Here is a 22,214-nt window from a genome sequence, read left to right as displayed (position 1 = left end):
CACCGGGGTACATCTGTTCCTCGATTAGCATGCGTTGCCTGGGACGCCTCGGGATGTAGCCATATTGCATCCACATTCTCTCTTCCAGACGATCCATTCTCTCTTGCATGCGAACCCTCTCTTCGAAGTCAAGGCGCTGTCTCTCATCCATGCGCAGGCGTTCCTCGAACTCGCTCCGTGGCATGCTAGCGTAGGGCAAGCAGTCACCGGGGCAGTCGGAGCAACCGCACACGGCGCACCCGTACGCAGGTGACATTGCACTATACGGGGGTGCTGCGTACGCGCTGTAACGTGGCCAACCAGCTCGGTCGTACTGCCAAATGCCGTAACCAGGCGTCTCTTGCACGTACTGTCCACCACTAGCATATGCCATGCCTTGTAGGTTTTGAGGCGGTGGATACGCATGGCCCCAGTAGAAGTAATCAAACGGTGGTGGGTTTAGCTCACGACCCGATTTCCACTGTCGGCTGCAGGCAAGTCTTGGTGCGTGAACGGGCTGAGCATCGATTGCAGTTTGTTGTGTGTACGGTCGTATGGAGCGCGTCGTCCGCAGCACTGGCCCTCCGTAGGTCGCGTCGTAGTGAGGGTGGCCTGGGGCGAGATACTCTTCAGTCACTTCTTCCTGATATTCGGGAAACGGGGTATTTTGGATGTCGAAGGCATCTCCTGGGGGCTTAGCATCCGGAGACACGCATTTTCTCGCACACCGACACGGCGCCCGAGACCTTCGCCCAGGAGACATTTCGTACTGCTCGCACTTGCAAAATGGGCGCCCTTTGTGGCGGGACGTGCTTCTTTTTTGGCGCCTCGTGTGCCTTTTCCGTCTCCTGTGGTCAAACGAACGAAATGGCGCCGGTGACTCTTCGCCATTGCTGTCCTCTTCCGACGATGATTCGGTATCGCTGTCAGAGCTGGATTCTTCGTCTTCATAGTCTTCGAAATGCGAGGATTTTCTGCGGCCGGCGGGGCTGCTATACCTCTGGAGGGGAAGGCTCTGCCTGCGTTTCCACTTCTGAAGGATCCGTCGGGTCAAATCTCGTGACCGCCGCGGGTTGTACATCCAGCCTCCCCACGAGGAGCCGTAGTCGGGGGGCGTTTCGTCCCATGGGTAGTCGGCGTAGTCGAACTGCTCATTCGGGTAGCGAGTCCATCGGAGAGGTGCACCCCGGATGTCCGGAATTCTGTCCTGTGGCACCCCTGCGGGGCTGGTGGCTTGCGACTTTGTAGTTTTCCCTGCCATGGGCTCCGGTTTCCCTTGCCCTTTTGGGACATTGGCGTCGGTAGCGTGGCTGGTTGGAATCGACTCGAGCTCAGTTGGCGGCTCCGCAGCCGGCAATACAGGTTTTGGGGGAGGAGGCTTCAATATTTTCTTAGGTATTGCGCCCTTGGCCACTTCGGTTGGCAAAGTGGCCTCAGCGGGCTTGACTGTCATCTCGAAGGGCCTGACTTTTGGCTCTACAGGCTTGACTGTCGCCTCGGCAAGCTTGACTGTCGCCTCGGCAGGCTTGACTGTCGCCTCGGCAGGCTTGACTGTCGCCTCGGCAGGCTTGACTGTCGCCTCGGCAGGCTTGACTGTCGCTTCGGCAGGCTTGACTTTCGTCTCGGATACTTCAGGTTTGCTAGGTTCAATCTCCTTCTTGTCCTCTGAAGGGACTCCCGGAGGAGCCAGGTGTGGCTGAAACGGTGGGTAACGATGCTCCGAAAACGTGAGATGTTCATTTTCCGATTGCCTGCGATCCTGTACCACGGGAAGCATGTAAGGCGGTGGCATTGGTGGCCGCTGTTGCTGCTGCAAGAGATGCTGCAAGTATTGTCCCTGCTCCGGGTACATGGGGTGTGGTTCGTAAATGTCCGTGGGAATGGCGCCGTGCGCCGATACCGGGAGTGGCGTTCCTTCGGATAATTCGTCCCAAGTGGCATTGCTGAACCGCCTGAAACGGCCACGCCTGCGCGGACCAAACCGCTTCCTTACGAAATGGCTGTGTCGACGGCTGTTGTCGGGCCTCTCGCCCGACCATCTGCCTCGAAGGGTTTGGGTGATGTAGGCCATCAGGCCCTCGCCTCCGGAACTTCTCCTCCTCTGCCCGCCCCCGCGATAACGCTGGTGACTTGGCATGGCGTTTGGTGGGCCGTTGAATGCTTTCCTCTTTGTCCTCGACCTTGTTCTGCGCGGCGGCGCGTGGTTTTGATGATCATGATGACGATGATGATGGTGTACTTTGGAGAGATGGAATATTCCGTTATGATAGTGAGCATTTCCCGAACGCCCGCATCCCACATTTTCCTCTGCGCCAGCCAGGTACCCTGCGCTTGTGTGGCGCCTGTTCCAGTTTGCCCCATCAGTTTGCGCCCTGTTTTAAGTGCGAATGCACTTCTTAAGCGAGCCTGAATCGTCCGCCGCCGTAGTCCGCATAGCAACAGCTGCGGGTGCGCGCGCTCCTCGTCTTCCTTGGCAACGGGGGGAGATGGGCGCGCGCTGCCTGGCCGCTGACATGGCACATACCCACGTGGGGGATTGGCCAGGAATCGGGCGCGAGAAGGGCTAATGCACCCGCTTAAAGGAGTACTGACACGAAATTTCAAAGCTGAGATCCGCTCTAGCAATCAAGTACAACGACAACACAAATAGGTGTCTGTGAATAAATGCATCTTTCTTTCTTTGTAGTTGTGTGTGTGTGTGGGATCTCTCTTTCGCGAACATTACCGAACCGCGCAAATTCAACTCGTGCATTCGCACTTTCACATTCTTCCCCTCGGGGAAATGCGGGGAATTTTTTTTTTCTAAAGTACGTTCTACATGGTGCGTTTTTCGTCTGCGAATTCGGTGGAACGAACATTCGCACTTCCGAAGTTCGCAATGCCTGGAAATTCAATCTGCCATGTGGCCAGCGAACATCACAATCTTCGCATTTGAGAGGCACATGTTGACAGACCGAATTAAGTCTGCCGCGAGCAAAGCTTGTTGGGATTTTAAAAAGTTTTTTTTGCTTTCTGGGCACGCTGTTTTAGACTGTTTTGCAATAAATATGAGTTTATCTGCGGTTTCCTACAAGAATCGCCAAATATTTATCATTATACGCACACATAGCCGAGAAGACAAACACAGCAAGCCACCCTGGTACTACATATCGGTACGCTATGTACCGGTATGGTCCCTAGATGTATGTGCTAGTCTGCCGTCCGCCATCCGCGAAGGGAGCGCCTCCGTGATGCATGCAGCGGTGGCGCTGCAGTCAATCGGAGCGCGGTTAGAGTGAACTGTTCACTCTAGCGCGGTGGCCGGCCGGCGCGATGGGCAGCGGCGGACGGCGCTCTGTCGTGCCGCTGATGCCTTCGTAGTTCGGCCCTATTTCTGGGCGGGCTCAGCCCATTTTAACTGCCCCTTTTCGAACCCTATCCGTTTCTGTCGTCAAACCAGATTAGCCAAATAAGTTGGTTCTTACTAGTACGAAGAGTTTTAACCGGAGCGTGAAGTGACAGGAGTACGTTTTCGCGTATTATGAAGGATCGAGCCTTGTAAAAACCGCGGAATAGTGTCGCTACGCTAGCCCCAGAGTATGTGTCGAACCGATTTCGACACATATTCGGGGGCTTCAGGAACACTGCCGGCACGGCATCGTTTTCCAGCTTGGAAACATCATGCGGGACTTCAGCTACATTACAAAGCAAACAACCGTTCTTTGTGAATACCCCCGCTAGTCAGCGCGTGAAAATGTGTGTGGCACGTGTCGGCGCTCCGCTTTTTTGTATGGCTCTTTGGAACCGTCCGTCTTTGCAGGTTCGAGCTGCAATAAAGCAGCTCGAACCGGTGCCTTCTGACCTTTCGCATCGTTGATCTGGAGGCCCTTAAGCGCACGTCTTCGCGGCCCCCTCAGTTACGTCCAGTCAATTGGGCATCTGTTAAATGTAAATGCCGAAAAAACAAAAAACAAAACGTGTGCACATGCATACGAAGTTTTATCACCTTCAGTCATCAGATACAGTAATTTCTCCATAACTCGAACTCGGATATCTCGAAATACTGGTTAAGTCGAAACCTTTTTTTGCCGTGCATATACCTGCCATAGGCGACATTTCCGCCCCTTTGTCTCGAAACGTCTTTTCGGGGACCACGGATATCTAGAAATGTTGACAAGAAGGATGCAATGCAACATCCGCCGCAGGCAGCTGATACGCTCTCGGTTAAAGCTTAGCTCCCATTACGCGCCGAACACCGCCGCGAGCGGCAAATTTGCGCGGGGTACGCACTGTGCGCGGCCGATGTCCCGTTAGCGGAGTGCTGTCCGACGCCTACATCGTTGACATAGCTGGGGAAGACGCTTCTGATCATGTGGACGACGACGTGTCTCAAGAAGTGCTAAAAACGGCAGGAACAAGAAAAACATATGCTTTGCCTGCTGCACAGCAAGATAGAATATAGCGTTGGCGGCCAACAGTTGATGCGGCATTGAGAAGCCGGAGAACACTTTTTTGGGACCAGATGCGAACCCGAAACAGGCGAGCATCACGCAGTTCTTTTTCCGCAATACCTAAAAAAATGTTTTTTTCTGCAAATTATTTTGCCTGTATTCCGGAAGCTTCCCTGTGCATTGAAGCATTTGTTACCACCACTAGCTCTTGTTCCAGTGATCTGGCTATACATGTTTGGCATTTCGCTTTAACCCAACACTCCGCTCATACCTTGAAATTTTCAAAAATTCGGGTACTATCAAACCTGTTTTGCGTGCCTGTAATTTTCGTGAATACCACGATTTGAAACATTCGCCAGCATTGGGTTCGTGAAACTGATTTTTAATAACACCAGGCTGCAAATCAGTAAATGCGCCTGCATTCCTCATTGCACGGGCTCTTTTTGATCACCCACTCACTCGGACTGAATTGCGAGACGCCCGCGGGGAAAGCAAAACGGGAGAATATTTGTGTTATGGCCAATCATTATAATCGCGGCTGTTTCAAACCAAGGAGTAAAAATATTGAGGTTTATTTGTACTGTCAGGACCATATATACCTTGCTTTATCCCCCCTCCCCCCGCACTCTGCCCAAATTTCTTAGGAACAAGTTTTTGCTGGCACAACATTTTACTCAAGCTTTCGCTTTTCTTCTTGTCAGCCTACCAGCCGGCTGCGTGCATGTCACCGTCAATGACGTTCGGGAATAACCCACTAGTTTCGATGTGGAACAAACGCAGCTTCTGGTGCCGCAGGGAGCTCTTTTTGAACGGGATCTCACTGTCTGAACATAGCGTAAAAGAATCATACACCCCTCTGTCTGACGACGAAGATGGTTGAACACGAAGCTTTCTTGTGAGCGATTCCTTGTCGTCTGAGTTTTGACTTTGACTCATTGAGCTTTGACTTCGACTCGCACGCATTTCGGACTTATGATCGCACCAGATTTGACATCGACCCTTTGCCGTTTGATTTCACGCGAAGAAAGCTTCGTGTTCAACCATCGTTGCGGAGCGGAGGAGCATTTCGGCTGGCGTACCCGCAAATTTTCCCGCCGTTTTTCGCGGGGCTACCATGGTTGCCAGACCAGGAGTGCCTTCTGTTGATTAGCTCGCATCATACATTCGCGGGTACTACAAACGTATTGGGGCCCGTAAAGGCCTCGGATCTGTCAGCCCGCTCTGGTTTCAAACCCCTGCGCGCTCGCGGCTCGGGCGTAGGTTCGTTCTTTTTTTTTTCCCCGCTTCACCCCTAGGGGAGGTACTACAAACGTATGGGGCCCGTAAAGGCAGTCCGTAAAGGGGAGGACAGTCCTGGTCTGGCAACCATGGTAGCCCCGCGAAAAAATGGCGGGAAAATTTGCGGATACGCCAGCCGAAATGCTACCGATAATTTTTCTGACTAATTACATGTGCACGTCCATGCACTCCTCTCCAAATCCAAACTGCTTTGACCATGTCGGAATTGCGCAATGAGATAGACGTCGGCTTCATAACGCGACGGACCCAGCTTCGATTCTGACCACAGGAAGCGTTTTTTTTCCCTCTCACTTTACTCCCAAACATCACCGTCGTCAGACAGTTGGCTTTCCTGCAGTGCTTTTTCTAGGCGACATAGGCCACCAGTGATACATAGAAAGCTTCACTTTAATAATGGTTCTAGCGGTGGTAGCGAAACGGCTACGCTGGTTGCTGCGGTTTCATCAATTCAGCGGCCGCAAAGAGGCTCCCGTAGCCCATTTCGCGAAAAACTCGGGGCGTGAAACTAAAAGGTCTTATAGTACTATCGTACCTTCAATTGCGAGCTGGTGTACCTCGTGCCTTTTCGGTGCCTTAACGCGTTTCAAGAACCAAACTTATGCTGTAAGGGCGCCTTTTCGTTGGCTGTGGCGGCGCGCAGCCGGGCGCTACAAGAGCGATGGCGCTGGGGCTGAGCGACAAGCTGGATGAGTGCGGGCAACGCGCCGCCGGTGCGCAGGCAGCCACAAACGCCACGAGCGTGGAATAAAACGGGGCCCCAGTTTTTGGGTGCACGGCATAGCACGGCATAGCAGTTTGGATGCACGGCATAGCAGTTCGGGTGCACGGCAAAACCGCACTCATTCATGAAAACGCACGGTAGTTTGCGGTACGGGCGAATTCGCTAAATTGTTGCATTTCTCCGGCCGACATTTTAAAACAAGTGCAAAATATATTGACTCATCATAGTAGCGAATTCGTTACCTCAAGGTTAACCGTCGCAGCGCATTCGTTACTCAGAGGTGGGAGGCTCGAGTCGGGGGGCTCTGTTGGTTCGATTTCCGGTCGCGGCGCGGCCGCTTTTCGTCTCGAGGCGAAAAGCAAAAACGCCGGTGTGTCGAAATTTCAGCGCTCACTAAAAGCTCCCTCGCCGTAAACAATGAATAGCAGCCGTCCACTACGGCGCGCCTCATACCCCAGGTAACATTCGGCGCTTTAAACTCCCGCCTTTGAAATTCTGATTTGAATGCTCTGTGCGGTGACCCTACACTGTCAACAAAGTACTATTTTCCCCCAGGGTAACCATACAGATGCTTTAAAGTCTCTTGTCTCCCGTCGGGAATCCTTTTAAAGACCTCCGCATTGCCCTGAGTGTTTCGTCACGGATTCTTTCAAGTCTGCGTTGGCCATTTCGCATTCGAAAGAACCGGTGCAAACTGCCGGTACGCTGGCACGCAGTTCAGCAGGCATGCTTGGGTGGACACACAGAAAAAAAAAATCTCGTGTTTGCGGCTGTCGCCGTGCACGAGACAGCTCGAGGTGAAAAGGGAAATTGAATCTTGAGAGTTCAGAGAGCAGGAGACGCAGGATCAAAGCGTTCACTTCTCAAGGATCCACTACAGAGGTTAAGGATCATCCGGCCCAATTCCGTGCGCAATATTTTCGACTGACAGTAGACAAGGGGGGAACAGAACGATTGTCAGAAAATGCTTTCCCGTCGTCTGTTCTTTTTGGTTTAGTAGTAGAGTACAGACGCTGATGCTAAACAATTGCATCGTAGCTCATACTTCTATTGTGCTTCATGCATCCCAAAAGGCGTGCAAGAAAAAAAAAAAAAACTGCTGTCAGAAGTGGGATTCGAACCCACGCCCGGAAGACCGTACTGCGACCTGAACGCAGCGCCTTGGACCGCTCGGCCATCCTGACAAGACGGAAGACAGCGCTCGCTGGACCTGTGCCAATGTCAACGAGGTGCACAAAGACAAAGCCAAATTGTCGTCAGTGGGTCTAGAGCCACGGAGGATAAAGAAAGCCGAGGACGTTGCGTGGTGGAGAGAACGTGAGGACTATTCGCCCTTCCGCTAACGTAGGACATCACTTGCCCCCGCAAATGCACAAAGCCGCCAACGATCACCAGGTCCCGTGTTGGGCCGGATTTAACTCTTGGGAGGAAATAAAGAAACCGGCTTCAAGAGATTATGACGACGGTGCTGATAATGATCATGATGATTACATTGTCTGACACGTACCCATTCCAAGGGGAATGGCCCTGTAGTCGGTGACAACTTAAGAACGGCACCGGAAGTTGCCGCTGTGCCTTATCACCGTAGCCGGATGTTTCTCCGCGCGGCGCAAGTAGGGCGTTACTGGGATTATTTTGAACATGGCGTGAGCCGTTCCCGTGATTTTTTGGACTTAGTATGCTTATAAACGACTCCAGTGACGACAAACAAACTGCGTGAGACAAGGCAGACGATGTCACGCATTCATAGCAAACCCCTTTCAAAACGCGCGCGCACTGACGTCACGGGTCCGGCGCTTTGGCGGAGTGATACACTACATGAGGTGGTGCCGTTCTTGAGTTGTAACTGAGTATAGTAACGATCTACGCATGCGCGGGCTGCCGTTCCGCCATTCTTGGCAGTAGCCTCGGGGGAAATAAACAAAAGGGCGCCTCCTCAGCTTGCTGCTGGGGAGGGGGCGGGGGGTGGCGGTTATGCTTCCTAGGGCAGCACGTTTTTATTTCCTCTTTTTCTACAGTTCGCAGTGAGTTCGCCCGTGCACACAATAAAGGCTTTCAAAGGAAAGGGTAGGGTTGCTAGAATAGAAAGGGCCAAAAATGTTTGAGGGTGACCACGCTGCGAGCACATGGCTGCCAATGAGGAAGTAACGAGAATGAAAAAAAAAGTGAAGGAAAAGGTTGCCCTTCGACCACTGCAGGTTAGTCGCATGAACGTGCGCCTGCTACCGTGACATTCATGTGAAAGGCACGGGTGACGGCTGGATGCGGGAGGGGCTGCAGGACCCTCCCGCATCCAGCCGGATGCGGGAGGGTCCTGCAAACTGCCGGAGCTCTGTCAAACTGCTTTATTGCAGTTTTTTTTTCGGCCGCCACTTTTTCACCATTTTTCACCTGGTGTATTGATTTGGTGAAAAATAAACAAATTAAAATGGAAATTGAATATTTGTGCACGATAAACAATTGAAATTGAACAAATTGAAATTGAAATTGAATATTTTGTGCACGAGTTCTCCGAAAGCCCGACTTTTTTGCGGGCGTCCCTTACTGCCATTTTTAGTTCGCCGTGGCGGCCGCTAGGAGGACAGGTTGTGGAAAAAGGTCCGTTGGCACGGTTCCGAGTAATGACCATTAGAAATTACGATGGTGACAAAAAAATAGAAAACAGAGAAAGGTGTGTGTAGGTACAGCGTAGCGTGACTCCATTCTCCCTCACAGGGGTGGATCCAGGTTTTTCCTGAGGGGGCGGGAGGTCAGATTATATCAGTGTTGCTGTTGTTGATGATGATGGTGATAAGGAGGAGGACAAGGAGGGTAATCACCGAAAGTTTGGAAACGCAGAAATACACCAAATAGAAAAAAAATCAAGTGGACTTTTTCTACGACCTGAGGGGTCATCTTCGGGCTGTAAGTTCCGAAATTAAAGGGGGGGGGGGGGGTTCAGGACATCCGGTTCCCCTCTCTGGATCCGCAAATGCTCTCTCCTGATTTCCACCCTCTTCGTTTGCGTTTGTTTACTGCCCTAGCTCGGCAGCTCGCCGCATGTCAACTTAATTATCTGCTTACACTAATGGTGTTTCTGTTTAATATTTGCAGCTCTGATCGTCCGCCTCCTGACGCGTCGCTTCATTCACGAGTACGACCCGAGCCTTGGTGAGCTGTTCAAGTACATATACTCGTACAGTCGCGTGCGATTTGAAGGTAATCGCGCGAGCTTCGACCAACAAAGACGATAACGCCCCCGCGCGGCATTTCCGGTGCGCCTGGGACCTAGTTTATGCATTCTGCGCTCCCCCGGTCGCTGTTCCATCAAGCAGTCATCACTCCCGCGACTAGTAAACCAGATACGACAAGTGGAACGTCGTCGCTGCGTACGCGATAACAAAACTGTCGTCGATTCCTCTGTCATAGGAATCGATAAAACACGAAAGTGAAATGTGCAGCGAAATCGGCGGCTGAGCATGATTTGCGGGTCGGCGGCTGACTTGTGGGTGCGCTTGGCGAGCGATGTCCTGCTGGCGGGTCGCTTCGGCAAAGGTGTGTTTGCGCCATTACAGTGGGGGATATGACGTCAGTGAAATCTTTGGGTATCGCGGCACAAAACACGCAATATAAATCCTGAAAACGAACAACCCCAAGTATAACGTACTCTTTAGTACTAAAGGTAGCTTCCCCACAAGAAGACCCTGTGTGCAGGGGTGCACCCTTTACAGGCCGCTTGCTTCGTTGTACTGGCGCCACTTCCGTGACGGATATGACGTCAGCGAAATCTTCGTGTCCCCGGGAATAAAACACTCTCGCGTTAAAAAGGAGGAAAGGGTTATTTGTTTTGCCGCGGGAGTGATGACTGCTTGATTTAACAGCGACCGGGGGAGAGAATAATGCGCAAACTAGGAACCAGGCATAGAGTTAATACTACTGACTGAACCAAGCGCAGTAAAAAAAAAAACCGCGTGGGGTCTTTGTCGTCGTGGTCGGTCGACGCGTGTTGATTGCCTTCAAATGGCACGCGACTGTACTTCCGATTACGTTCCGAGGTACTGTCTATAACCTAGTATGAGTACCGTGGGTTTTTTAATCCTCTCTCTCCTGTCCATACGACTGTATAGTTCACAAAATATAACAATGCGGGCCTTGCGTTTAATTTTAATCAGATGTTCTCTAAACTCCCATTTCCCAGCACTCTCCTCTGCCTTGTATTTTTCCGCACATATTATTGCAGCTAACAGCTTCTGAAAGGCCATCAGGCTGGCATATAGACTTACTAAAGCTGTTAACTGGGCTAGTTGGTAATTCATAGTGGCGATATGTAGGGCAGAAAAAACTGCACGGGGACGAAAAGGATACACACGGACAAGCGCTAACTTCCAACTGATTCTTTATGCACGTAACTGCAAATATATACGCATTTGCCTTTGCAGGAATAATAAAAACAGGAAACAAAAAAAGGGGGAAAATGCTGACAAAGAAAGAGCGAAGACACAAAACACGCGCCAATTTTTTTGACAATCACAGTGGCCCATCGCGAAAAAAATGCATTTCTTGCAATGGGGGGCCATGCGCGGTGGGCCACTGTGATTGTCAAAAAATTGGCTCCGATCCACACTGTGAACGTGGTTGGAAAGCAAAAATTTAAACTACACCCACAACAATTGCCCATGCGACGTCACTTGAATTCACACACATGGGTCTACAAAGAGTGAAACCAGGGATTCTGCCAACCGTTACTTGGAATTCGCGGGGGGGGGGGGGGGGCGGAGTCTCGAACACTCGAACGCAGTAGCGTCGGCCACGGCCGGGCTAGAGCGGAGGACGCCGCCACCGTAGCCCGGCCGTGCGTCGATAGGAAGAAAACGGGGAGGAGCGTCTTTCGAAGGTTGAGACAGCAGAACCTAGCCATCCTGATGTGCTAGCTCGGGGCTACACCAAGGCTCGACACAAGCGTAGACACCGAAACAATTCGGCATGTGAGCTTAGTGATTCCCATTTATGCCGATTAAGGCTAGATAGTTTAGCAAGTTCGAGAATTGCGAAAAAGCTGAGGGAACTTTTATAATCGCTATTTATCGGGACCAGTTGCTCCTTCCGCCTTTCGTAATACCTCTTAAAACACAACCGAATTGGTATTCATCAATTTAGAAAACGGAGTTCCATTCGTGGCAAGCAGTGCGCAAAAGGTAGTGTTTTTTTAGCAGCCAGATGTCTGTATGTGATCTCTACATTTTGTTTTCCCGCCCTTCAAACAAATCCTTAACGTATCTTTACCGTACGACCACTTAATTCCGCTGGGTCCGGGTTATCCAGGAGGTGCTGTTGAACAAGTTACTCAAGCCGTGCGAAGGAAGCGCGCAATGAACGCGAAGCTGAGCCAAAACAGGCCCGAAACAACCGTTCAACCGTTGTTAAAACAGACGACAAAGCTGTACCGCCGACGCGCAAACCGGCGAGCAGGCACCTCCGCGCGGGGAACGCTGGGAAAATTCGCCGCGCCGTCTACAGTGTGCTCCGTGAGTAAAACCCTCCGTCACCCCCTCCCCCGCCGACGCCTCCGCCGTGTTGGGAGTTCATTTTGTCTCGCACGCCCCGAAAGAGCCGTTGGCTGGTAAAGGTAGAAAGCTTTGCTTTAAAAAATTTGGTGCGTGTTTTGCGTCTTCGCTCTTTGTCAGCATTTCCCCCCTGTTTTGTTTCCTGTTTTTATTGTTCCTGCAAAGGCAAATGCATATATATTTGCAGTTACGTGAATAAAGAATCAGTTGGAAGTTAGCGCTTGTCCGTGTGTATCCTTTTCGTCCCCGTGTTGTTTTCTTTGTACTACCTTTCACCACTATGGCACATCGAGGTGGGTCGATAGCAAGGAGTGGAGGTATTAAACTTCATTTTTCCCGACCTCCTTAGTGTAGGGCGCCTTCTTTTGGAGCTGTGACCAAGGCTTCCGCCGGACGTCAGCAAGAGCTGCGTCGCTGTTCTGGGATTGGACAGGTTAATTCGATTAAGCAGAGTTTTCGGATCAGGAAGTGTTTGGTTGGCGTTACGCGCGGGAATTCACGTATGGGCGTGTGGTGCCACAACCCTTCCATACGCCTAGAGCGCTGCCTGTATAGGGCGCCACTGAAGTGCCCCTAGCGGCCCGTTTTGAAAGCAGCCGCGGGAGGCTGTGGCCCGCTCCCCACTGTCGCCGCTACTTTTGCGGCAAGTTCACGACTGAGATTTACCGTTTTCATGCCTTTAAAATACATATTAATGTGGAGCAGGCAGTATTTTCGCAAATGTGGTGTATTTACGAGAATGTAAACGCTTCTGACGCGATCCTAGTGTGGTACATTTGGTCTCTAACAGCGCCAGGTGTGTCACAGGCCGGCTTTGCGAAACCGGCATATGCATGGAGCTGATTGTAGTTCCACTGCCTTAAAATTTACTTACAGTGTCTCCGTAAGCAGCGTTTCCTAAGATGGTCATGCTACGGCTATACACTACGATGTAAATCGGTTTTGTGCGCTTACATAATCTAGCGGAACACTCTACCTGACAGAAGGTCAATTACGCTTGCCAATATCATACCTCAGATATTGATAACTACCCTGGACATGCCAATGTGGCATAAATTTCACGAACACTCTACGAAAGAAGTACGGCGGATAATGCAAAATTATACTCGGGGATCAGCACACGATAAAAAATTAATGCTGGGTCGTCCTGTCGTGTATGAGCGCCCGGAGATATTCATCGTCTGCTGCATATATCCTCCGCGAGCAGCGCGGCGACGGGATTGCAGAGTAACCTGCGTCTGCGACTAAACGTTTCTTCGAAGCATTTGACAGAGGGAGCCTGCAGAATCATGCGTAAACTGAAATCAGGAGGCCTTATCAGATACTCCACTCTTCCGGCGGCACCTTTTATCAGTTGTGAACTTCCTACCCTGTATACTTCAAATAATGCGTCCGCCGAGTGATCATGCTGTTCGTTGAAGCCGAAAAACAAAAGAAAAGTGAACGCGTAGCTTGTGTGTGCGATTATAAAAACTTTCATTCCTTGGTTTCATCTGCACTCGCACACAATGGAAGTTACGCATCTCCCTTCGTACCCCCACACCATGTCTCGTTAAAGAGCAGTGCATTTCGCATCTAGTTGGCCTCGTGAGTCCTACCTGGCTTAAGTTTATACGAACGTCTGTAGAATTTAGAAGCTGCACTGGGTTTTTTCATTTCCGTACGAGCTATTCTGTTTCTTCTGGACTAGCAGACGATTTATTTTTTCGTGGTTTCATTAACATTCCTCTGTTCTTGCTACAAGGCGTGAGTGGGCACATATTAATTTAACGACGTGCAGCGTTTGAATATACTTAACATTCTGGTGTGGCTTATATTCCCATAAAAGGCACAAGTTATTGCCAGATATTGGGTAATTACATCCCCGAATCATATTTTTCTACGACGTATCTATTCGAAGCAAAGCCGAATTCGTTGTCCGCGCTGCAAAACGAAACCAACCTCTCACTATTACAGTATCAGGTCTAAACGAGGTGACAGTAGAATTCACTTGTGCTAATGTATTCGTATTCGGAGGGGACAGTGGTAATATGCTGCGGCCATCGTCGACGCCCATAACAGCGGCCAGGAAGCGCGCAGAACCGGGTCCTCGGGGAGCTCTTGTTGACGTACGAGAACTATGACAAGGCAGCTGCTTTTGAAGTGCCCTAAACGTACTATTTGCTTACAGAGGTCACAATAACAAGCTTTCGAGGGCGCGGAAAATAAAAAAGAAGCGAGGGAGAACCAAAATACGGCATGAGCCCCTATCAGCCACGGAGCGCTTATCCCGTAAACGCCGCGTAGAGGCGGCGGCAGGCGGCGCAGCGATCGAAAAGCTCGAGGCGTATAGGGCGATGTGTGGTCGCCGGCCATTCTGGTCGCCGGAATTTGAATTAAACGCCAGTTTCTTCCCTTGTAACTGGACTGAATGTCGCCTTCTCTTTTATTTGCGGCCTTCTCTCCTGTGCGGTGCAGTGAGCGTGTACCCTTTCACGATCGACGACGACGGCGAGTCTCTGAGCATCAACCTCATGGACACAGCGGGAAAAGTGAGTACCAGGAAGGCACAGCGAAAAAAAACAAATGTCGAGCAAACCCCAATCAGTGTTAGTCTGGAAAATATTGACTAACCCGCCCTTTGTGTCTGAAGACAGTGCCCCCGTGTTAGGCGCTTCAAATTCACAGAAGAGAATGTGCATGTTGTGTTGCGGGAAAATATCTTAGAATTGTAATATTTCTTCGCGTTATTGCCTTTGTCATTTTAAAGGGCAATAGGTTAATTTCATCGGAATTCTCCTGGCAGAAAAAGTTTCTGCGGGTACCAATCATTAGCTCTTATTATTTCATCTACGCACATTGAAGTTTAAAAATTTGACACATTTGCTCACGCGCTCGCTGGCGGGCTAACATTGGAGACTCTATCATCGGCATTTCGTCGAGAACCTACCCGTAATCTTGTTGGCACCTGAAGCGGTGGGTGATGTCCTTATGTGTTTCCCGCACCACGCATAATATAAAGGGTTTCCAGTGCTATAACTACCCCACGGCTCGGCCAACAAGAAAACCACATTGACGGAAGTGCTGTGACATGGAGGAAAGAAACCTTTTCTTTCCTCGGATAATCTTGTTTAGTCATGTGGTATCAGGGTTATTCCCTTACCGCACTCTGAATTGCGAATGGCTGATGCTTCAGAGTATCTTCTCGTAAAGATTTCTAATCAACCGGCGTAAGCATTAACGCTGCACACGTTTGCGAAAAATGCTGCCAACGATGAATTGTGCGTTAGTGAACAGCACTGGTGAATAGTGTTCGAGAGCGCCCCTGGAGGGTACCGAGCTTTGTACCTTCTCAGTCCAGGCTCGAGGCCAGCGAGCTGTCCTGGGGCGATGGCTTCCTGATCGTCGTGTCCCTGACCTGTCCCGAGTCGGTGCGCGCCGCAGAGATCATGCACGGCTGGCTCGAGGACAGCGCGCCCGGCAAACCGCTGGCGCTTGCGGCCACAAAGAGCGATCTCGTCCAGGTATTGGTGCGCAAGACGGTACCAACATTGCCTAAGAGAGGCAGAGAGTATATGAAAACACCGCATGCCCAGCATGCCAGAACATTCGGTCACTGTCGTAACTTGAGTTCCCTGCATGCAAGTAGAGAGTTTTAGCAGTCCGTATGTTCCGTCGTTTACGTGGTTACCGTGTTAACCGGGACCCGACTGCGCCTGCACGTGCGGGAGGGCGAGTAGGAAGGGTGAGGGGGCGCACCCCACCGTGACGAATGTGCAAACATGGCGAAGGCCGGCCCGCGGATTAATCCCCCTACTGCGACGAACGCGCAAGTACGCAGACGGGTCCCGGTAAGCACGGTAACTACGTACAACACGCATCATGCGGAGTGCTAAAACTCTCTATTGACACATGCGCCGGCAACGACGCGTTTCCGCGTGCGTTTTCGTTTTAGCACTCCGTATGTTCCGTGTCGTACGTGGTTACCGTGTTGACCGGGACCCGTCTGGGCACTTGTGAATTCGTCGCGGTAGAAGGGATTAGTTCCGTGGGTCAGCCCTCGCCATGCCCGTGCATTAGTCATGGTGGGGTGCGCCTCCTCGCCCTTCCGCGCGTGCAGGCGCAGTCAGGTCCCGGTCAACACGGCAACTGGGTAAACGACGGAACAGACGGACTGCTAAAACTCTCTACTGCTTGGGAGCGGTCAGCAACGTGCATCAAGACCACCGGGCCGGTTTTGGAGAGGAAAAAAGCGCGTGCGCGGAAAGAGAGAGACAAAACTTGTTTATTGAGCTAAGTTTAGGGGGGGGGGGGGGGGATGGTTCCTGATTTCAGGTAACCATTTGCCGTCCCTGCTCGACTGGCCCTCTCGACCAGCAGAAGTTGATCTTGAGGGAGGGAGCTGGACAGCAGTATCTCCCACTGCTCTGGGGTAGGGGAAGGAAAAGGGGCTGGCAGGTCCGGGTTCTTGACACACTCCCATGGGAGTGTGTCATATGCATATTATGTGTCGTAGAGTTCCTGGTTTAGTACAGAATTTACATTGTGCGTCGAATTGTGTGGGAAATAACAGATGCATCCTGACTGGATGTGGAAACGTATTTGTCTGTATTAGTCTGGGTGTGGTTTCTTGGTTCCTTGAGAGCTGTGGGTGTGGTGCCGGGAATGCTCTTCTACTGAGCCTGTAGTGTTGGGTAATTTCGTGGAAGGTTCTGAGTGGCGTGGGTTCCGGTGTCTCCTCCGCGGCCTGGTGGGCGAGATCTCTGGCCATGAGATGGGCGTGTTCGCTGCCTCTCATAAAAAAGTGCGCCGGTGTCCACACAATTGCGACCTTCCTGTCCGGCGTCTAGCTTTTCAGGATGCGTAGCGTCACGGGTGACACCCATCCCGACATGAAGCTGCGGCATGCCTCTTGTGATTCTGTGACAATGGTCGTGGTGTTGGTTCGCGTCGTTCCCCGCACGTTTGGGATACGAGTTAACAATGCTACAGGGAGATGGATATCGCCGAACCTGACTATTTCCAGCAACGTTGGCGGCAGAGTACAAACGACGTCGGAATTGCTCTAAAACGTTCTTTTGAAGACTTAGCAATGATGCAGTTTCGTATTTTAGATGGGCTTGTACAAAGTTCTAGAGAGTGGTTGCCATTACACGAAACCACATGAGCTGCAGTTTTTACGAATAATTACATGTCAGTTTTAAAGTGTGCTGGAAAATTCTCTCGCACCGTTTGTATCAAATATAAAAGCTTCCTGTCTGCAAAAATATTGTAAGCGTGCAATATCCGAACTAGTCCGCAGAGCCCATGAGTGGATTGGCTGCAGACGGCGCGAATGGGAACGACGCAGGCAGGTGCGGTTATAGTTGGTCGCCGCTCGCCAGAACGAAATTCATGGCGAAAATATAGTTACACATGGCTGAAGGGGCGTAACAGAGTGGGTAAAATTGTGCATGGGACCGCCATCCGCGCTACTATAGCAAGCGACGGTGAAATATCTGCCGCGACGTTAAGCCTAAAGTTCTCTACGCGGACATGACACGGATCACGTCCGCGTATTTTTCCATGCCAAACGCATCAGCCCCAACCGGCCTTTTCTTCTTCTGCGGCCACTCTTCCCGAATTGCTAGCCTTCCCAGTGATTTAGCCACGTGACCGGTTAATATTGGGGCGAAGTGTGGTTGAAGGTAGCAACGTAAGAAAAACGGGCTCGGCCGTGGCGCCGAAGTTCCTATTGCTGGCCAGGGCGTGGCTACTTTAACGGTGTCAAACATCGGTTGCCTTTTCAACCAGGGACAAGCCGATCTCGAATTCAATTGCGATCTTGGACACGACCGAGGATTCCGGTTAATCTCGGGGCCCCACCTTACGACATGTGGCGAATTAGGCGTCCCGCTCACTTCCATTGTAAATAGAGAGAGAGAGAGAGAATGCATTTAATGGTAAAAGCGAGGTTAGCCGAGCCATATCGCTTAGCATGCTACGCCATATGAGGGAACGAAAACATGAGAGTCTGTGAACTGAAATAAATAAATAAATAAATAAATAAATAAATAAATAAATAAATAAATAAATAAATAAATAAATAAATAAATAGATGAATAAATGAATAAATAAATAAATAAATAACGAGGTAATGCACACAAGTGTTCAAGCACATACACAGAGTTTGGAAGTTAAGTTCATCACAGCACTTGTTCCAGGCCAGCATTGTAAATAGGGCGATGCGTTTGGCGTTGAAAGAATACAGGAGGAGATGCACGGGTGTAGCCAAGGCTGGCAATGCCGGCTGCGGAATGCAAGTCTAGCCTTTTCAACCCTGATTTTTCTTATTTCAAGCAAAACAATGTTTTCTTTGTGTTTTCCTAAAATTTAGGGTCCCATCAGCCCACGAACAAAGAATACAGTTGGGCGTGCAAATAATGACACATTCATTAATGAGGCAATGAATTAGAACATTTGTCAATTAAGATTTTTATGCTGAGCAGAGACATCGCTTTCGCATATTTTGCTAAACCTGTTGCTAAACCATGATCCTACAAACAAAAAGTGAGCGTCGTAGTGCGCGTATTTACAGATTTAGAAGCTTGGGAATAAAACTCGAGCAGTCATTTTTTTTTTCAGCCTTAGTGTCGCAATTTCGCCTTCACCAGAGCTTCTTCTTCTTTGTAGCGTCCAGCTCCACCAAAAGGAAACAAAAGTGATATCTATCGCAGCATAGGCATCATTGGAGAACAATTCCCAAGAAAACCAGCAGTTTTGGTTTCGTTCTCTATGCGCAAGAGGAACTTTTAGGTGATGGCGTCAATTGATCACCACCAGGGCCGAAAGGGATAGTGGTTGCGAGATGAACAAGTTACACCATGTGCCGAGAAGGCACGGATCTGGCGATAGGGAGATCTGGCTTCGTGCGTATGGGAACGGATGGGAGAATTTTTATTGCGTTAGATTTGATCGTCTGATTGTAGGGTTTAACGCGCCGACGCAACGCAGGTGATGAGGCGCGCCTTAGTGGAGGGCTGCGGATTAATTTTCACGACCTGGGGATGTTTTACGTGCGCCGAAATTTCGTACACACGGATGTTTTTGCTTTTCGCCTCCATCAGCGTTAGATTTTGTTTACTGCATTATAAATGGCTAAAATACTGTCTGGCTTGCTTTGCCCTTTGGCGCAGGCACGGGCGGTGAGCTCGCACGAGCTCGCGGAGCTCGCCGAGCGGTGGAATTGCGAAGTGTACGAAACGGCGGCCACCGGAGAGTACGAAGAAGTCGCCCGGCCCTTCCTGGACCTCGCGCGCAAGGCCAGGACACTAAAGGCGCGAAGGCGGCTCTGCCCCATCTTCAGCGCCCGCCAGTTGACGCCACCAACCGAAGGCGCGAGAAGACCTTACAAGGCCCGGCTGCTGACCAAGTGACGGTGGATGTCAGCACCAAGACCAATGGCATCTGTTCCGGGGAGCTCGTAATGAAACAGTAGAAGCCACAGGTGGTATATGTTTGGGGACAACCCAATTCCCTGGCGTGTGACATTCCGAAGGCAGTCGTCGGACTGCCTTCGGAAGGAAAGTTCTATAGAAATACATGGGGAAAATCGAGCGCCGCATCGTGTCCCGGGCAGTTCGCGGACAATCCGGGAGTGATAATCGAAGAGGCCCAATGGTTCCAGCAAAAATGCGAATGCTGGGGCTGTGGCTCTTACTGTTTCATAATTTGCCTGCCCAGGAGGCCTCACTTCCTGGCGCATCAACGCGTATCGGATGTCATTCCTTTCCTACGGAAACGTAATTTTGGCGTCCTCGATTGGCATCATCCACAGTGAAACATGATTATATTTTTAGAACGTCGCCTCCAACGCAGAACTTCCAGAAGCGATGGGTACGAAATCTCGCAACCAACTCGATCTTGACCCGTGACTCTCCTGTTGGTGCTTTAATCATGGTCAAATCAATATAGGATGAGTCAGTATGGGATCAGGGTGCAGCCGCTGAAGACACGTTAGAAGTGCAGAGGAGCCGTAAGTTGCTGAGATGGCTGTGCGCACACTACAGGCCAATTTGTTGTAGAGCACATATATCTGGTGCTGCGACCACAAAAAGTATGCGTAACGACGGCATATCCATATCCTAATGGTTGAACACTGTGTGATGCAGGTTTATTTGCAATGCATCGTGTGATGTGACATCGGAACGAAAGCTGGAGTTTCCCATCAAGATACTGCGACAAAGTTATCCAGCAGGCGCGCATCGGTAACTGGTAGCTTAAGGATGCCATTAAGACACTTATAGATTTTTCCTGATCTTGTCTCACTGCTCCAACTGGTGTTCTATCCGCAGAGATTACTTTTCCTCTTCGTCGGCAGCCAATGGAGACTGATTTCCGAAAATTTTATCTCTGCGTGGTGTTGTAAAATGCTAGTTTGCTATAAGCTTTGTATGTGTAAGCCTATTCGTATGCGGGTCATGTTGTAGCCCCATAACGCTGGCGCCCTGATAATTCAGTAAGCCCTCGTTGCAACGAATCGCTTTATTCCAAATGTTTTATCCATTACCACAGCAGTGCATTGAAAAAACGGTTTTCTCTTTTAAAGGGACAGAAAACCGATTTTTGTCGAGTATATTTTCGCTATTGAAGATGAAAGGGCATCACTTAAAACACTTTAACCAGAAACGGTTTTGATGATAGCGCCATAGAACATTTGAAATCAGAATTGTTAGATCTACCAGACATACGTAGCCCGCCACAAGGAATGCTGGCAATCGTGGCAGTGAGCCGTGCGGCAACATACTTTTAACTGTACGTGAGATGAGAAGAGGTGCTTCAAAGCTTATGCCCTACCAAGACAACAATAATGCGCGGTCTTTCTGATTCCTTTATGCGGTTTTTAAAGTGCTTATTGAAACCGACGGGGTTTTGTGGGCACGTAAGGTAGTGGTCACGTTTTGACACCAGCCGGCGCCACCTTTCAAACTTCACAAAGTCTAGTGCAAAATTAAAATTATTTCCGCCTGTTTATTAAAAAAAAATCCTTGAGGAAATTTCTTGCATGTCCTCTAGCTCATCAGAACGCTGGCTTTCGTATGATCTAGAGGACATGCATTCGACAAATATCACTTGCCTGTCCTTTTAATTTAGCTATTTCTACTTCAACAAAGATATGGCTGCGGCAGCCTCGACTTTTCCCGGAGTAGAAAAGTATACCTGACCTGAGGACCAGACAATACATTTGGGAAGAAAGACCGGAGAATACTATTTTGGACGCAAAATTACGTTTTCTGACGACGTTTCTTCTGTGTATACGCCCAAATTTCGTTAATAAACACAGCAGAATACTCTTGTTCCGGCCATCTTTATTTCTATTAAAGCAGCAATTTCACCCTTACTTTTACACCTGACAAACAAACGGCCGTGCTATGCACTTCACCCAGTCAACAACAACAAACTCACACAAAATAATCCCACAAGACAGCTTGTATAAAATATATGTAGTGCGCTGTCGCTGATGTGCTATGCTGCAGGAGCCACGGAGAAAAAATATGAGATTGGTTCATTAAAAAAACTTTCTCCTAATAACAATGATACCAAATAGCATCGCAAACTTTTACTTCGTAGAAAAATGTGTTTAATGAGGAAAGAAAGCATTCTCGTTTAAAAATCAGTATAATGATGTTTGCCGTCACTCATATATGTAGAGGAGCGGAGAAGAAAGAAGGCCAAAAAGTTGCGGCGCATCTGCTCCTTTCGTTGCAAATGTCGATCGGTACAGATGGACCACACACAGTCTGGTGAAAAGTGGTGAAAAGACTTACTGCTTTGAACCATGGTTTTCTTTCCGTGAATGGAAGCTTTTCCAGATTCTAAATATCAAGATTAACCCGCATTACTGGGCTGCATGTGCGTTTTAGTGTGCTCGATAAGTGTTTTTGGTTTTCGCCAAAAATACTTCACCATTCACCATTTTTGGGTTTGATTTTCACCATTGCTTTCACATTGAAAGCAAGGAAAATTTAAATCTGGCATTTTGTATCTAGAACAAACCACACTGAATAACATTCTTCAAAATTCTTTATGCAGGGTGTCCCACCAGCGTTTCCTCTCTAACATATATTTCTCACTAACTTGCTTTGCATGACATGATTGCACAGAGACCAGCAAAAAATTAAATGCTCACATAATAATTTGAGAGAAATATACCTTTCCACAGGATTTATGTTTGAACATCAACTCGCAGGGACAGAGTTCTCACGTAAAATGCGTCCAGCGGTG

General features: G+C 49.8%; 1 protein-coding gene and 1 non-coding gene across 2 annotated transcripts in view; one reads left to right on the top strand and one right to left on the bottom strand.

Moving 5' to 3' along the window:
• The window catches only part of LOC144143474 (ras-related and estrogen-regulated growth inhibitor-like), a 44,347-nt gene extending 22,767 nt beyond the window's left edge, over positions 1-21,580 (top strand). The window contains exons 2-5 of the mRNA XM_077675222.1: positions 9,523-9,579; positions 14,430-14,503; positions 15,308-15,475; positions 19,127-21,580. Coding sequence (XP_077531348.1) covers positions 9,523-9,579; positions 14,430-14,503; positions 15,308-15,475; positions 19,127-19,366 — 539 coding nt within the window. The 3' untranslated portion in view covers positions 19,367-21,580. The remainder of the gene's footprint in view (positions 1-9,522; positions 9,580-14,429; positions 14,504-15,307; positions 15,476-19,126) is intronic.
• Trnal-cag (transfer RNA leucine (anticodon CAG)) lies at positions 7,530-7,613 on the bottom strand. Its single transcript has one exon. It is a non-coding gene; the product is annotated as a tRNA-Leu (tRNA).
• Positions 21,581-22,214: the final 634 nt, after the last annotated feature.

Source organism: Haemaphysalis longicornis, unplaced genomic scaffold (assembly GCF_048455015.1).
Source record: "Haemaphysalis longicornis isolate Haplotype H1 unplaced genomic scaffold, Haemaphysalis longicornis Haplotype H1 scaffold_6, whole genome shotgun sequence".
In the NCBI taxonomy this organism is placed as follows: Eukaryota; Metazoa; Arthropoda; class Arachnida; order Ixodida; family Ixodidae; genus Haemaphysalis; species Haemaphysalis longicornis.
This window is presented reverse-complemented; position numbering and strand designations above follow the sequence as displayed.